The sequence below is a fragment of the Amblyomma mixtum genome, chromosome 1 (genome assembly GCF_055824585.1).
Source record: "Amblyomma mixtum isolate Tamu chromosome 1, ASM5582458v1, whole genome shotgun sequence".
In the NCBI taxonomy this organism is placed as follows: domain Eukaryota; kingdom Metazoa; phylum Arthropoda; class Arachnida; order Ixodida; family Ixodidae; genus Amblyomma; species Amblyomma mixtum.
Genome location: NC_143012.1, coordinates 245,483,968 through 245,499,766, shown reverse-complemented (window position 1 = coordinate 245,499,766; position 15,799 = coordinate 245,483,968). Strand labels below are relative to the sequence as shown.

The window sequence follows — 15,799 nt, the reverse complement described above, 5'->3', positions numbered from 1 at the left end:
CCAGGCGGCTGGTGGAAAAGGAACACAGTCCTCTAAGAATGTTTTGACTTTAGTCTTGCCAAACGAAATTACATGGCAAAGCTGATACCAAACAGCCACCTAGAAGGACGAGGAGGCTGTTTGCCTCATAGTGGAGAAAAAGCGAAAAATAACCACACTGTGAAGTTCAGTTACGCATACTTTTTTTTCGTGTAGTTCATTCGTGCTGAATGTTTATTGGCGAAGTTAACAACAACAAAAGGATGCCATAGACCTCACACAAGTAACGAGCGCAGCAGCTTCCTGCACGTACCGCATCTTCCATTTCATTTCAATCAGCTCGATATGCAATTCCTTGTTTTTCATGTCCTTGCATCTTAAACGAGCACTTCAACGGTGTTTTTTAACAGTTAGACAGCACTAGAACGTGTTTTTAAGACGCTTGAAAAAAAAAAAGTATCCACACGTTCTGCACGCCTCTGCCCTTTTTTCTTTCTTTTTTCGTAATGCACAATTGTCAGAAGTGGGCCACAATACACGTGCAATGCCTCGCATGCGAAAACCACCAGCCTTCTAGAGAAAGGGAACTAAAAAAACATGCAGGTATGCATCTTCTACATGGCATCCAAATTGCTTTCAGAAAGTCAAGACAAAGTCCAACAATTGGATTCAGCTTTAGCCGACCAAGGAAAAATAAACAAATTAGAAGTTCAGTCCAGAAATAGATACAACTAGTCACACTTGACAACCGTTTTTCAGCCCCCCGACCCACGAAGCAACAGCACAGTTCTTGCAAGTCCACACTGTCCAACGAGCACGCACATACATCCTGAAACACTGCGCGTCTGCTCTTCACAGCGGTGCGTCCAGTCTGTCATTGGTCATCAAGTCCAGTGTTTTGAGTCCATTGTTTTCTTCTTTTTTTACAAGTCCTAGGAGTCCCAAATTCCGACAAGTCAAACAAACTTGAACAAACACAAGGAGTCCATCCAATGATGCCAGTTCAGGTTGATTTTTTTTTTTCTCTAGTCCCTTCTTTTCGGTAAACCCACCGACTGATAACAATTTGTGGTCAGTTCCATTTTCCCACAAAACAACGAGGAGGTCCGGGAGGCTGTGCAAAGTTCACTCACTTGCCCCCAATCCTACTAACAAGAAAATAAATGACACAAGAAAAGCAAGAAAAAGTATCCCAGAAAGTCCACGTGTGTACCGCCACCTTATCTTTTTTTTTTGAACATTTTGCCCACCATAACCATTCTGTCTTTCTCTCTTTTTTCTTTTTTGCATTGCGCTGCGTCAACAACCGCATGACAGGAGTCGAGAACCAGTGAGGTAGAGAAAAAAGAGAAACAGAGGGGGAATTGAAACCACGCGCACAAGCCATATGAGAGAGCAAGAGTACAACGGCAAGCGGCAAGAGGGATTAAAAGCTTGTGGGATGGGAGGGAGAAATCATTGTTGCCAAGCTTTAGACAAGTGGCGGCGGCAAATAAACCTAGAAAAAAAAAAATGGTAAGAAGCTCCAGTTTACACATTGCCCCCGCCAGCCCAGCCTGCCCCCCTCAAGACATGCTAAAGACTTTCCCCTCTTCCAACTTTGGCAGGAAACTCCGCGACAGTACCTCCCCACCAGAATCGACGGCTGTTGGTTGGCAACCGTGCAGCGCAAGAACAAGGTTGTAAGAGGGCACGGAGAGAAGGGTGAGAAGCACTCTGTGGGGAACAGGGTTTACAGGGATAGAGAAGAGAGGCCCATGGTCCTTGCCTCAGCAGAGGGCAGCACAACACGCGAGGTGCACGCGCACACAACTGCACACGCACGCACGCACACAGCAGAACCACACAGAACAGGGCGTTGTCACCGCAGAAGACGATGAGCCCCTGGCACACAGGGCGTGTCACTGTGACGTTTTCCAGTCATCGTCGAAGGGGTTTCCGTGGCAAAAAAAAAAGGGGGGTCTTGCGAAGGGAGAGGGGGAAGAGAATGCCGCCGAAGAGGGCTCCGCTTCAAGAGCTGCCTCACCTGCAGAAAGAGGTAGAGCAATGGGCCTTGTAAGGTGCAGCACTACAACACGTGCCAACAAGGCTGTATGTTTCAGCAGCTAGGTACACAATTCTCCACAGTGCAAAATTGCAACACTTTTTCTTGTGACGCTGCTCGCAAGTTAGCTGCCCTTTGAAAGCGCACTTCTCTGAACAATGCAAACGCAGCTAGAAACCGAACACAACTTACCATGCCTGTTGATGGTGGTACCTCGACTGCATGTGGTGGTTGCTTGTTGGCATGGGCATCTGCTACAAGGGCAACAAGGAAAAAGTCAGACACATGAATGCGAACCCACTGGGGTGTGCTCACACAGCTGTAATGCACGTTACCTTGTTGTCCTTCATCGCTTCTGCAGCTTTCAAGTGGTCGAGATTGGGCAGCAGTCCTGGCTCTGCTGCATGAACAAAGAGCACGTTTAGCATCTCCGACAGCCGACCGATGGCAACTCTAGAGAAGACCCAAGAATTGGCACAGCCTGCCACTCCCAAACACCACATGCCAGGAGGAAATGTGCTCAGTTAAAGGGAACAAGGACAAGTTGAAGATAACTAATACAAAAATGTTCTAGCGACAAAGAGGTTTTGCTTTCACTAAAAAACGGATCTTTTATGAGCTAGAAACGGTTAAAAAAAAAATGAAAGACGGGTATCGCCAACACCAGCTACTCTCGCAAGAAAAAGTGCGGTGAGGTGAAGGCGTTTTATGGATACCTGACGCTAGGCTGCACCTCCACTTCCACTGGGAGACTATGGAATCTTTTAGAGTTTTGATCAAGTAGCAGGAAAAAAAAATGTTTCATTTTCATATCCAATTTTCTCAGCAATAAATGCGTCTTTCGCTGGAGAACAAATATCAACTTGCAATCCTTTTTCCACCAAGAACAAAAATACTGAAAAAGGGAAAAAAAAGTGTCCCTTTAAGGTAACCTCTGTGCATCACCTAGCAAACAGCGAACTGAAATTAGATGGTCAGCCCCATGTCCTCATGATGCCATACCTCCTAGTATAATGAAAGTGCAGCACCTCATGGTGATCTGCCTTTCACCACCACCCAATTTTACAATCCTTTACTGCAGTACACAAAAGGAGTTTGCCATTACTAAAGAAAACCACTGCACCGACTACAGTCAAATAAGAAAAAATCTGGCATTGCAGAGAAAGCCAGACTCATGCATTTACTTCCCCCGCTGAGAATGCTAAATCGTGGTGCTTTATAATAAAAAACACAGAATTTCCTATTTCTACCCACTCAGGTGCCCTATTTAACACCACTACAATGAGAACGTTAACAGACCATACATATAAAGATTCAGGGTCAGCTGGTACTAGCTACTAGAGTAAGTAATAATGAGAACTGGAATTCGGTGACTGCAATTGTAGGTATGTGCCTTCATCCTATACGTGCTTTCCCTTTACATCTCTCACTTTACCCCAGTGAATGACGACAACAAAGGCCCCAATTTTTTTTTCATCACTTACTCCGATATGTTCATGCCTGAACCAAACAAACTCATGAGGCTCAGAGATGAGTCAGATTTAGATTTCATTCAATTTATTTCAATACAATGCACAGGTGCCCCAAAAGTAAAAAGCAATATTCTCAATATGTCTCGATTTGGCTGTTTCATTTTATTTTTTGGGCACCTGTACAGTGAAATTAGCATATCAGGTTGGATTTTTTTTGGGGGGGGGGGGGGAGAGGGAAAACGGTACTAATATGTCTATGCACACAGACTTACACACTGAAATGCAGCAAACCACAAAGGAACACCAGCTACTAAGATCTAGCAGCAATGAAGTTCTTTTGAGATGACAATCCCCCCCCCCCTCTCCAATTAACCCTGTCCTTTGCCAGTTGCAGCCACCCTATCCCTGCAAACTTCTTAATCTCACCCGCCCACCTAACTTTCTTCCACCCCCTGCTCCCCCCCCCCCCCCCCCCCAATCTCCAAATAACCCAGTCCTTTGCCAGTTGCAGCCACCCTATCCCCGCAAACTTCTTAATCTCACCCACCCACCTAACTTTCTTCCACCCCCTGCTGCGCTCTCCCCCCCCCCCCGGAATCCACTTCGTTACCCTTAAGGACAAGCGGTTATCTCGCCTTCGCATTACATGCCCTGCCCAAGCCCATTTCTTCCTTTTGATTGCGACTAGAATGTCATTACCCCGCGTTTGTTTCCTCAGCCACTCTGCCTGCTTCCGATCTCTTAAAATTACACCTATCATTTTTCTTTCCATAGCTCATTTTGTCCTTAAGTGAATCCTCTTTGCTAGCCTTCGCGTTTCTGACCCATAGATGAGTACCGGTAATATACAGCTGTTGTATACTTTTCTCTTGAGGGATATTGGTAAAGTGCCATTCATTATCTGAGAGAACCTGCCCTATGCTAGGTAATTACTTTATCAGTATTTTGAAGTCTTGGCAAAGGAAATGACTGCCCCCTTCCCAAACACTCCAGTTAACTAACATTTCAAAAGACAAAATGAAAGAAACACAAGAGAAGGCCCAGAATAACAATGAAACAAAAAGACTAACACTCTCTCCTGCTTATCAGAGTGCAATGCTTGAACTGTATGGATGTTTGCAGCCCAGCTTTAATACCAAGCTATAGTACTGCCACGTCTCAAATCTCAGGCTCATTCTACGGACAAATCTTAGCAATAATGCAAGGTCATGTGATACAAAGTGAATTCTTCTCACAGTTGTTAGCCAGGTAAGGTGCTGCTGCCTCATTAGACTGCATTATGAATTGGGCAATGGTCACTATTAATCCATACACTGCTTACCAACAGGATGACATCATTCGGCAAGCATCATTCAGTCTGCAATAACACCCCATCAGAGACAAGGCTTGGCAGTGTCAGAAGCCTGTACTGTGCCCAATGGCGCATTTGTAGGCATATTTGCCGGCATGAAAAGAAAGTGTTCAACACAGGGTATCGACATGTGCTAGGGCAACAAATACCTCAATGGTGCATTTCACTTTGCACCCCTATGAAACAATGGCACTTTTCTGCAGAAGCGGGCAAGAAAATAAAAGTCTGCCACTTCATTTTCATTAAGTAACCATGCACACACACACACTAAAAAAAAAACTGCATCTTTACGAGTGCCCTCCTATGAGCTAATGGCAAAATCCTGCACACGACAAAGCTGTTGTCGCTGAAGCTCTGCTCAGCACTGGGGACAAATGCCCGAGAGCAATATGCGCATCAAGTGAACGAATTCAGACTTCGACCTTTATGAGGGCTGTTTGCCAGCTGCGTCCACTGGTTGTCTGGAGAGACGACAGTGCTCAGTTATGTTGGTGCAGACATGACAAGTGCAGGCACACCACCTGTGCTTACTTCCCATTGAGGTAAAAGTCGACACGAGCTGCAGTTGCATCAATCACCTCACCTCTGCTACTGCTTCCAAGGCTTCAAACAATCACTCTGTGCTGTCTAGTGCAACGGCACCCAACTATGAAGATGACGTCAGGCACATCCATTTCATATACCAGCATGGATGCGTATTTGAGCGCTCATAAAAGAGGCTCCCTTTAAAACCCTATGTCAGAAAAATGCCACTTCACTGAATGTGGTGGCTGGCATGAGACTACCAGAAAAGAGGGAAATGTCAGAAGGCTTGCGAGTTTCTTGCCTGATCACAAACTGACAGAACAGAGGGGCACCATAAACACGTTGTCGGATGAGCATCTGTGCAAGCCCTGAGCATGTGTCTGCAAGATTCAACTGCAGAGTTAAAAAGTCCCCCAGCACTAAAAACAGTCATGTGATAGAAACGTTCATTTCTTGAGAAATATTTCATGTGAAACAACAGTCACATTCAGTTTAACAGCTGCGAAGAGAATGCTTGTGGTTCCACACAAAATCAACTAACCATTTTCAAACCTTTGACTGACCTGACTACCTATCACGCTCCTTCCAAGCAATCTGAAAAATGACAACTGCTTCAGGCTAAAATTTTGAACAAATATGCCCATGTGACGAACAGCACTTTCCGTGTTTTGTGGAACTGGACAATGCTCACTAGTCTGTTTAAAACAGGCCTACACCCCTCTCACAGCACATTCACTCTGAATGAATAGTACCTTCATAGTTTAGAAAACCACACCAGACTGGCTGCACATCATGGCAGAGTTCTTAATGGAGAGCATGTGACAGCATGGTGGCGGACCCCACATAGAGTCAACAGTGCACATCAGAGAAGGTGGTGATGCGCAGATTAAAAATGTGCGCAGGCTTTACTTTCACCGCGTTCCTCATCCACCAACTTGGCAGCCACTATATGACATCGGCTATCCGTAGAAAGCACGCAAATGCTCAGACAACCTGCTCTACCTTGGCTGCAAAGCAACTGAAAATACACACTGGTTATACAAAACACAGGGCACTTCCCGAAATCACACAGAATAAAATGCACAACTGCCTACAACAAGCGCGCAAACATTACAAAATGCCGGAAAGGGAGACACAAGGGATGGGAGCCAGACCTGGTCCTCCTGCAGGAACCGAGGGAAACTCCCGCTGTTCGTCCTCCTCCTGGCGCTTTTCATAGTGGAGGAAATCGTCAAAGATGGACGTGGTGTGCCTGAAGCCGTGCAAGATTTTGAGCACTTGGCGGCCCTTCTCCGGCGGCACCTCCTGGGTGTCACGAGAGTTGGTCACTGGCTTGTTCTCGTTGTTCTCCAGCCGGATGTGCCGCAGCTGCGAGTTGGGCACGTCCTTGACGTACACCCAACGCACACGAAACTGCCCCTTCCACTTGTCCTGGGCCCATACCGACGAAGAGGCCGTGTAGTCCACCGGCGACACCATCTCGGCCATGCCACAGAAGTGGCCCGAGCCATTTACGCTGAAGAACAGCAGCACGGGGCCCTGCGCGTCACGGTACGCAGCATCCAGCCGCTTGTTACCATGCTCCGTCGAGCACCAGATGGAGTACTTGATGGACCGGTGGATATCGTCCTCAGAGTAACTCTTGATGATGAAGTACCGTGCCCCCTTTGGCTCCAGGTCAAAGTCCTTGGGGTTGTAGTTGTTCTCCAGCCGCAGCTTCTCCAGCACGGGATGCGTGTAGCTGCTCTCGGGGGGCGGTGGTGCCTGGCTTGCCCAAGGCGCCGCACTGCCTCGGGGCTTGCCGCCATTCTTGCCCTCCCAAGTGCCAATGTCCATTGGGTGCTTGCTGGGTGCTGCTGCAGGCAGCAGCGGACTCTTGCTCTTCACCGCCTTTGGCTTTGCCGGCTGGCTTGCCACCGATGCCCACGAGAGCTTCTTGTCACCGCCAGCCAGCTTCTTGGGGTCCTTGGCATACGGCTCCTTGGTTGCAGCAAAGTCCTTGTCACCACCAAGGGCCAGCGACCGCAACCCCTGCTCGAGGTGCTTCAGCCCCCGGTCCATGCCCGTCTGGTCATAGTCCCCGCGGTAGTACTCTTCGGGATAGCCCTTGCTTGCCGCCGCTGCTGCCGCTGGCTGCCCAGAGCTGGCCGCTGTCCCCCACGTCGAGTAGTCGCCCCCACTGCCCGGGAAGAAACCAAAGCCCTGGCCATAGCCCGCAAAGCTGTTCTGACTGAACATGCCAGCGCCACCGTCAACGTAGTGCTGCGGCGGCTGCTCGCCACCTGCCCCCATCTGACCCCCGTAAGAGCCGAAGAAGCCAACAGGGTCACCACCATTGCTCCAGGCACCGTCACCAAGGCCCTGGTTCAAGTAAGGAAAGGACATGGACGCATAGTAGCTGGGGATGTACGGTTCGCCAAGGTTGGATGTGGACAGGTGGGGCTGGTAGGTCTGCTGCTGCTGCTGCGCCGCTGGCTGGGGCTGCTGGTTCTGGTTGCGCCACGAGTCAAACTCTTCATCCTTGACCATGTCCTTCGGGCCGTTGCTCACTGTCGGGGCAACCAAAGTGGTGGCAGTCAGAAACCAAACCAAAGCACATGCTACGGAAGAGGTGCTGCAAAAGCTGACAACACGCAAGTTCAAAGTAAAGAGCACAATGGCAGAGCCAGCAGTTTCTGCACAGTCCACTCAAATAAAATGCATTCAATGGATGCTGCCACGGCTGCACTGACACAAACCACTAGGCACCATACCTGCACAAAGCAAAAAGTTTTTGCCCAGCTGTACAGAGTGCCCAAGATTTTCTCAGGTGCCGTTTAAATAGAGATGCCCTGAACTGACCCCCAACAGGACTTTTCCAGCTTGCATTAGTGCAATAAATACACACATTTTGAAGCTTGCCATGTCAGGCTAGGGTAGAGAATGACACCAATACATACATCTGTTACTTCCAGCAGCTCTACATGCCTGAGTAACTAGGCAGTGCTAGTCTCTATTGGACTATACGTGCTCTAACGTCTCCTAGACCCGCATGAGCTCCCTGCATTCAACGACACCCATAGCAGCAGCACAAGCATTTCCTTGGAGTACATGGCAGCCGTGTTCCAGCATCTCTGCCACTATTTTCAGCGCTACACTATATGTTCCTCAGCCAGTATAGTCTGCAAACACCAATAGCAATTCACCAGGAAGCAATTTACATTGCCTTCTAGCATTGTACACAGAGAGGCAACTGGCCCAAGTGCTGCAATCGATTCATTCTTTGAAAAAAGCTGCGAGATTCGCATCAGTTATTTTTACACTCCAATCCCATAGGCAACCTTGATCATCAGTGCATTCTGTGTGCAGTGAACTTCTCAAACCTCAAACAAAATTACGGCGGGCACTTGACTACTTAAGTGCTTTGAATGCAAAAGCAGTCCCTTTCTAACTACGCACTTACTCCTAAGCATACAAGATTCACCTATGTTCGCCAAAAAGCAACGCAGTTTTGTGGCCTACGGGTTGCATGCTCACCTCGCAATCTGAAAATCCCGGGTTGAATTCCCCGCACCTTTGGAAGAAATTCTATCGTTCTTTGATACCACAGTGATGTCCTCTGGAATTTTTGGGACCACTGCAGCTGGTCAACACCGGTGCCGGGTTTCAGTGCCGATGAGCCATACAATGCCTTCCCATTAAAATAGAAGCAAGGTGCTACTATGCAATCACAGTCTATTCTCATTAACTCTGCTTAACTCCATGCTGCTGCCTTCCAGCTGAACACCTATGTTTGAAATTGTACGCCGCAATTTACAAATGAGCCTGCAACAGCCTAAAACCGTTTAAACAATACAATCAAAAAGTATGAAAAGCATTTCTGAACTGCAATGCACATAGCTGCATGGTGCAAACTTAAAAATCCATCTCAAACTTTAGTTTTCTCCATCTTGTTGGGCACCTAGCTGAATCCTTTAATGCCCAGTGTTGCAAATTCGCGACATACTGTTTGCACCCATACCCATTACTACATGAAGGCGGGATAAAAAGTTTGATGTCAACATATGTTGTTACAGTAGCCAATGCATCCTCGGTCAAGATGCTCGGCACCACTGTGAGGAAGCTGTGCGAAGAAAAAGGGCGCACAAATGTGCGACTTCTGAATACCAACTCCTCATCTCACTTTCAGACAACTTTTGCAGGAGAATAGAAAGAATTTGTTATATAAAAGCAGTTTAACTGTTTCTGGGTCTTCGAGCTGACCTTTCAGACAACTCAGACTACTGCACAAAATAGAGAAAATGACCTTTATCGCCAATTCCCAACACATGATCTCAAAATTTTTTTTAGTGGCACTAACAAATTTTTTATTTGGCTAAGAAACATAGGTACATTAGACAGATAGCAAAATTTGGTGGGTAACACTTCCTTATATTAGGCATGAAAATGTTAACCAACTAGTATGTGTTCTTGGCAGACTCCAGTTTATGCTAGATAATGCTGACTGTGATTAGCAAAGTGTGAATTAGTCAAGCAGGTTTGAGAAACATTATGTTGCAGCTCTCAACCTGCAATGAATTTCATCAGTGCTGGCTGAAGCATGACTGAAATCAGCCATGTAACTGTCAAAAAAAAAGAAAAAGAAAAAGCAGTTCTAGCCGTACTTTTTGGAGCCTGCGACTGCCATAAAGGCTTTGGTAGATAAGGCCATACAAGATTTCGGCCAAACAAGCAATTACCTGCATACAATGAACCTTACCTTTATGCACCAAAGCAACAGCAGAGAAAAACCTGATGTCCTTCCCTACATCAATTTTACTGCTGACAGAAAATGTCATGAACTGGCTACCACTACAGATTAATGGACTGTGGCAAGTACAATAAAGTAAATATTCAGCACTTTTCTCGACAGAGAGTGGCCAAAGAGAGTAAAACGATGTGCACGATGTTGCCTATATTATACTCCTTACAAGTACCTGAGCGGAACTGCAGAGTTCTTGGACTGTTGTCATATCAATATTAACACTTTGACTGCGCCTATAGGCCATACTCATGCCATATAAAAAAAAAATTGCAACTACCTCTAGCTTCACATGCTATAGTCAGATACAACTCAAGAAAGATGCTGCAAATGAACTTCAAAGAAGCCCCCTCGGCCATAGCGCCGACCGATCCCCTAGTGTCAGGGGCAACGAGCTAGCAGACTGGGCCACCTCTCTGGCGTCAACCGTTGTGGCTGTCGCCGTTGCCTGTGCGCACCCGCATACACATGACCGTCCTCAGGCTTTCGGCATCCACCTAGACCGTGAAACATTGTGACACCCCCCTGTCTCCAGCTCTCTTTCTGTCCACCCCAATCTCTTGTCCCTCTCCTAAAGGGCCACGGCCATTTTCCCTCGTACTTCCATCGCTTTGAAGTCCGTCCTTCACCTTACTGGCCATGCAGTAGAGCTGTGGGGGACGTTCTCCATTATCTACGCGCCTGTTCTCTCCCCGGCTATCCACACTCTCCCCTCACGACTACCAGTCTTTATCTTCCCCTCAGTCTCGTGCGTTGCTTATTCGCATTGCTGTTCGTGTTTCTTACTTCCTTTCAGCCGCCTATTGTGTTTATTCCTGCATGGATGGCCCCGCATGACCTGAAATGACTGAGCTTCCCACGTGTCATGTGATCGGGGGCACCATATGGCCAATTTTAGCAGGCCGTGGCACTGCCCCTGCCTCACAGGCATGGGGGCCTTGCTGTTAGCTCACCATGCGTGCACCTGAAGTTTTTGTTTGTTTTCATTTGTATTCTTATTTTTTTAAATATTTCTCTAGTGGCTATATTTTACGTTCTTTTACCTATTTTAGTTCTTTACTTTTCCTTCTGTCCCTGTTTTTCTCATTTATCTTGGTTCACTTTAGTCTTTCTCCAATTTTTATATACCCCTTCTGCTTTCTGAAGCACATTTATCTCCAATTTTTTTTTCTCATTTTCTTTTCTCACCTTCTCTAACTTCCTACAGATCCCCACACCTTCCCTCCTTCTAGCCACCTTTGAGCATGTCGGAAGCTCTTGGGCACGCTGGACGCAACCATGTTTCTTCTCCTTTTTTAATTACTAATCCTTTTGGGGCCTCTCTGCCCCACAAACCACCTTTGCCGGACCACAATTTGTGCCTTTTTTCCCTTCTAATTGGTTTTTCTTGAATTTTCTCTCCGGCGTTGGCCCCTTTTCTTCTACTTTCAATTGGTTTTGCCTGCAATAACCACTGGTTAGGTGTGAGCTTCCCCCCTTTTTTTTTGTACTTCTCGAGAGCTTTACCATAAAGGGGCAATAACCACGGCTTAATCTGACTGAACACGATGTCATGAAAAATGGTCGAGACCACTGGCTGGAGGGCCTCCCCTCCGAGGGGCACGTGCTGCTTCCTTGTTGAGATGTATCCGACATTATCAAGACGTGTTACTTCTAGTCAGGGTAACGCATTTGTCAGTGATTTGTCAATGTTTGCCAAGCCCATCTCAATTAGCCCTGTAGCCATGACCAGCTTAACAGAGTAACTTTAATTCCTTAGGCTTTCATAGTGAGGGGGGGATATGAAGTCGTGCCATGCACTAAAGTAGATAGAACACAACAGGCCCCTAACTCAGAGCCACAATGCACAGGCGCAGCTAAAATATTGTGAAGCATGCTTCGGCGTCCGCAATTTTTTCACACATTCTGTAGAGAAAATATTTGATGGTTTGCTGGGCTCATATGAAAGCCCAACAGCGGCATGTGCTAGCATATAAACAACTTCCTAATTTTCACTACGTAAGGGATGAGAAGAGTTTGGTAGCCAAAGCGTGCTCCGTAATATTATGACCACACTTACATACATCATGTGTGCCTTGCCTTTTACAGCTTCTCGAAAGAGTCTCTGCATGTTAAGCTCTCCCCTGGAGAGGCAAAACGGAAACGCCTCTGGAAAAGCATCGCATGCATGACGCCAGCATGTGCATCAACAGACCAAATTGTATCATCACCATCATCATCATCAGCCTGACTACACCCACTGCAAGGCAAAGGCCTCTCCCATGTCTCTCCAATTAACCCTGTCCTTTGTCAGTTGCCGCCACTGTATCCCCGCAAACTTCTTAATCTCATCCGCCCACCTAACTTTCTGCCGTACCCTGCTACATTTGCTTTCTCTTGGAATCCACTCCGTTACCCTTGAGGACCAGCGGTTATCTTGCCTTCGCATTACATGCCCTGCCCAAGCCCATTTATTCCTCTTGATTTCAACTAAGATGTCATTAACCCGCGTTTGTTCCCTCACCCACTCCGCCCTCTTCCGATCTCTTCCCACTCCGCCCTCTTCTGAGCTCGCTGCGTTGTTCTTAACTTAAGCTGAACCCTCTTTGTTAGCCTCCACGTTTCTGCCCCACAGGTGAGTTTGGTTTGGTTTATGGGGTTTAACGTCCCAAAGCGACTAAGGCTATGAGAGACGCCGTAGTGGAGGGCTCCGGAAATTTCGACCACCTGGGGTTCTTTAACGTGCACTGACATCGCACAGTACACGGGCCTCTAGAATTTCTCCTCCAAAGAAATTCTAGCCGCCGCGGCCGGGATCGAACCAGCGTCTTCTGGGTCAGCAGCCGAGCACCATAACCGCTGAGCCACCGCGGCGGCCCATAGGTGAGTACCGGTAGGATACAGCTGTTGTATACTTTTCTCTTCAGGGATATTGGTAAGCTACCATTCATGATCTGAGAGAATCTGCCGTATTTCCCGTACCAAATTGTATGCCTGCCACTATTTTAGCCAGCTTACAAGTGAATGTGCACATCAGAGTGAAGGGCACTACATTGGGATAAGCTTCACCCAGAGAGACTGAGAAGCAATTTACTAAATGAATGCAATGCTGGATAAATTATCATCCGAACTCTAGACAGGAATAAAAATGTACTTAAAAGTGAAATCTTTCACAACTCCAAAAGCAGAAGCAGCTCTTGGTAGATATTTGAGACTTTTTAAGCGAGAAGAACGATGAAGTATGTTCTAGAGCCCTGCAATATCCTCCTATAGCCTTGCGTAATAACCACTAAGGTCCACAAGGTGGTAGGCGTTGGAGAATGATCAAAATATAGTTAACGGGACACAAAGTACAAAGTGAAGTCGGCCTGTACTGATAGATTAATGCTTTGCAAGAACTACTTTTGTTGAAAAATGTTATAACCTAGAAAATTAAATTCCGATACACTGCTATAGGCCCTTTTCATGAACTAAATAAGATTATCGTTACTCTGAGGGTAGGCCTCACCACTAATTTCTAACCAGTGACTACGGAGACATTTTAATCATGATGAGGAGTCCAAATCAAAAGACGGGAAAAATTATTCATTTTTAGACTGAATTTTCTATGCAATAAATGCATCTGTTACTGCAAAAACTAAACGTTACCACAAATAGCCAACAACAGATTTTTACTATAGAACAAAAATTCTTGACTAAGCTGTCCTCAGTGCCCCTTTAGAGTGCAGAAATGGCAGGAGGTTATAGATGGCATGCACCTGATATCGCAGGTGCCATAATGGTAGACCATGTACAGCTTCTAAAACGCATCAGAGCAGGCAGCGATAAGTACTGGGTAAGCATGCAGCCTTTTACCGCCATTCACAGGAGTAAAAGAGATTAGCCAGAGGGTAGGACTTGTACACGACTGCAAAGTGACTACCATCTTCACACTGATCTGAAGGGGAAATTGATAATTTAGTGGATCTGCCGGTGGATACATAGTGCCTATGGTGGCAAACTCTATATATACAGCTTTTGCTCCTTTCTTGGATGACTAGCCACCATTATATCCAAGTCTGAATGTAGTATGCAACAACACCTTCGCTCGGAATGAACATCTGCAGCTGACATCCCCCCCCCCCCCTCATGTGGTACCTTCGGCACTTTCGGATCGCACTTTGCATGGCCAATCGCCGCCTTTACAATGAGCGATATGGCGGCGGACGCTTTTCCATTACATTTACGTCACAATGCCTTTCACCTCGCGTTATCAACGCGCCCTGTCAGCCAGTAAGCATTCCGGTCCGTTATCTTCACGTGCGGCCGACTCTCCTGCAGTCGCTAGGTGCCTGAGTTCGAGAAAAGCGGCGTTTATCTCACGTCGGCGGCGGCCAACCCAGCACCACTCGGCAACGGGGCAACGTCCGTTGCCAGGCCGTTGCCATAACGCTTCGGATGACCGGCACTCTTCGTCGGCTCCGTGCATCACATGTCGCCGCCGCCATCGCTCGCCCAAGGGGCGCCAAAACGGATGTGGGCGCACCTTGGACGGATGGATCTGCCACCGCGACACGCGACACGTATTGTCGCGACTTCCGACGCAATAAAACCTCGAAGGCGAACGCAGCGTTAACAGCGTCTCCGAGTGGTATTCGGGGACGGGGTCGCGGTTCGGCAAACAGCTGGCGGCTGCGGAGGCGGCGTACTACGATGCGCAGTGAACAACTGCGCGCAGTGTGTGCCGCAAGCGTCAACGCGTCCGCTTCAAGCGGCCCTACCGAGCCAGCCTCCACCCGCACCAGCGTGCCAACGGCGGTCGCCGTCCTCTGCTCGAGGCGCCGCAACTGTTACGAACACAAAAACGCGAAAAGGTCGCGGGGATCAACGGCAGCGAACAAAATTGCACCAGAAAAAGCAAGGCGCGTTTTAGGCTTAGAAGAAGCACAACACTGCTCCACACTTGCACACGTGTGAGCAGAGGGACGTCGCAGCATTGTGGCCATTGTGGAAACGCCCAGAAGCCCAATGCGCCCGTAGATGACACGCACTTATCGTCTAGAAGCAGCTCGGGACGCTGCGTGGGTCGAACTGCCCACCACCACAACTGGGCGACTCAGCAACAGGCCGCCACACAGATCCTCACCTGGATTTCCTTGACTTTTCATGCGTTGCATCTCCAGGAATCGGCAAAACGTGAACGAAACCACGGAAAGGAAAAAAAACTGATCGTTCAACTGTCAGCACAAATGCTGTCCCAAAGTCTTCACGTCCCGGGCCCCCACAGAGCACTTCAGAAAAAACACGAACGTAGGGTGGCCATCTTGGATGTCGTTTGAACACTGCGAGACATCACACAAACCACCGTTGGCCGTTTTGCTTCGTCTTTGAGGATAAGTTAGCGGTGCGTTGTACTCCTCCTGGGCGTGTCTCCTCTTTCCGGCAATTTTTTCCCGCACTGCTCTGCGTATGCAGTCCGCGGATGGGCTACAATTGTCTTAAAACCACCACATACGAAACACGGGAACAATGGCGGCTCCTCATGTGCCCGACTCCCGCCTGAGATAGTCACGTGGAAACAAACGTCACTGCATGATGCATCCAGCGATTAGGCCTCGTGCCTGGTTTTGTTTTCGGGTCGGGTGCCATGAAGTGGCAAGCTCGGCTGCAAGATTCTTCCACCGTGGCGC

At 47.8% G+C, this 15,799-nt stretch overlaps 1 protein-coding gene across 5 annotated transcripts; it reads right to left on the bottom strand.

The window, feature by feature from the left end:
- Positions 1–165: 165 nt before the first annotated feature.
- Positions 166–15,679, bottom strand: Ythdf (YTH domain-containing family protein). Of its 5 annotated transcripts, none has more exons than XM_089565647.1 (5): positions 15,256–15,679; positions 6,526–7,920; positions 2,359–2,423; positions 2,216–2,274; positions 166–2,005 (listed from the first exon to the last, which is right to left on the bottom strand). In XM_089565647.1, exons 1-5 carry the CDS (start codon positions 15,284–15,286, stop codon positions 2,002–2,004), a joined length of 1,554 nt encoding a protein of 517 aa, XP_089421773.1. In that variant the 5' UTR covers positions 15,287–15,679; the 3' UTR covers positions 166–2,001. The 5 variants fall into 5 exon arrangements, with proteins under 5 accessions (XP_089421773.1, XP_089421772.1, XP_089421774.1 ...); XM_089565646.1 differs by having other exon boundaries at positions 2,216–2,277; positions 2,359–2,420; XM_089565648.1 differs by having other exon boundaries at positions 2,359–2,420.
- Between the last annotated feature and the right edge of the window lie 120 nt (positions 15,680–15,799).

What these genes read in the sequence shown, in the direction of transcription:
- Ythdf (XM_089565645.1), bottom strand. Translation starts at nt 15,286, where the DNA reads ATGCAACGCATGAAAAGTCAAGGAAATCCAG. An exon ending in GAAAAGTCAAGGAAATCCAG is followed by an intron (nt 7,921 to 15,255) that starts GTGAGGATCTGT and finishes TTGCCCCGACAG; the next exon opens with TGAGCAACGGCCCGAAGGAC. An exon ending in AAGCGATGAAGGACAACAAG is followed by an intron (nt 2,278 to 2,358) that starts GTAACGTGCATT and finishes TTGCCCTTGTAG; the next exon opens with CAGATGCCCATGCCAACAAG.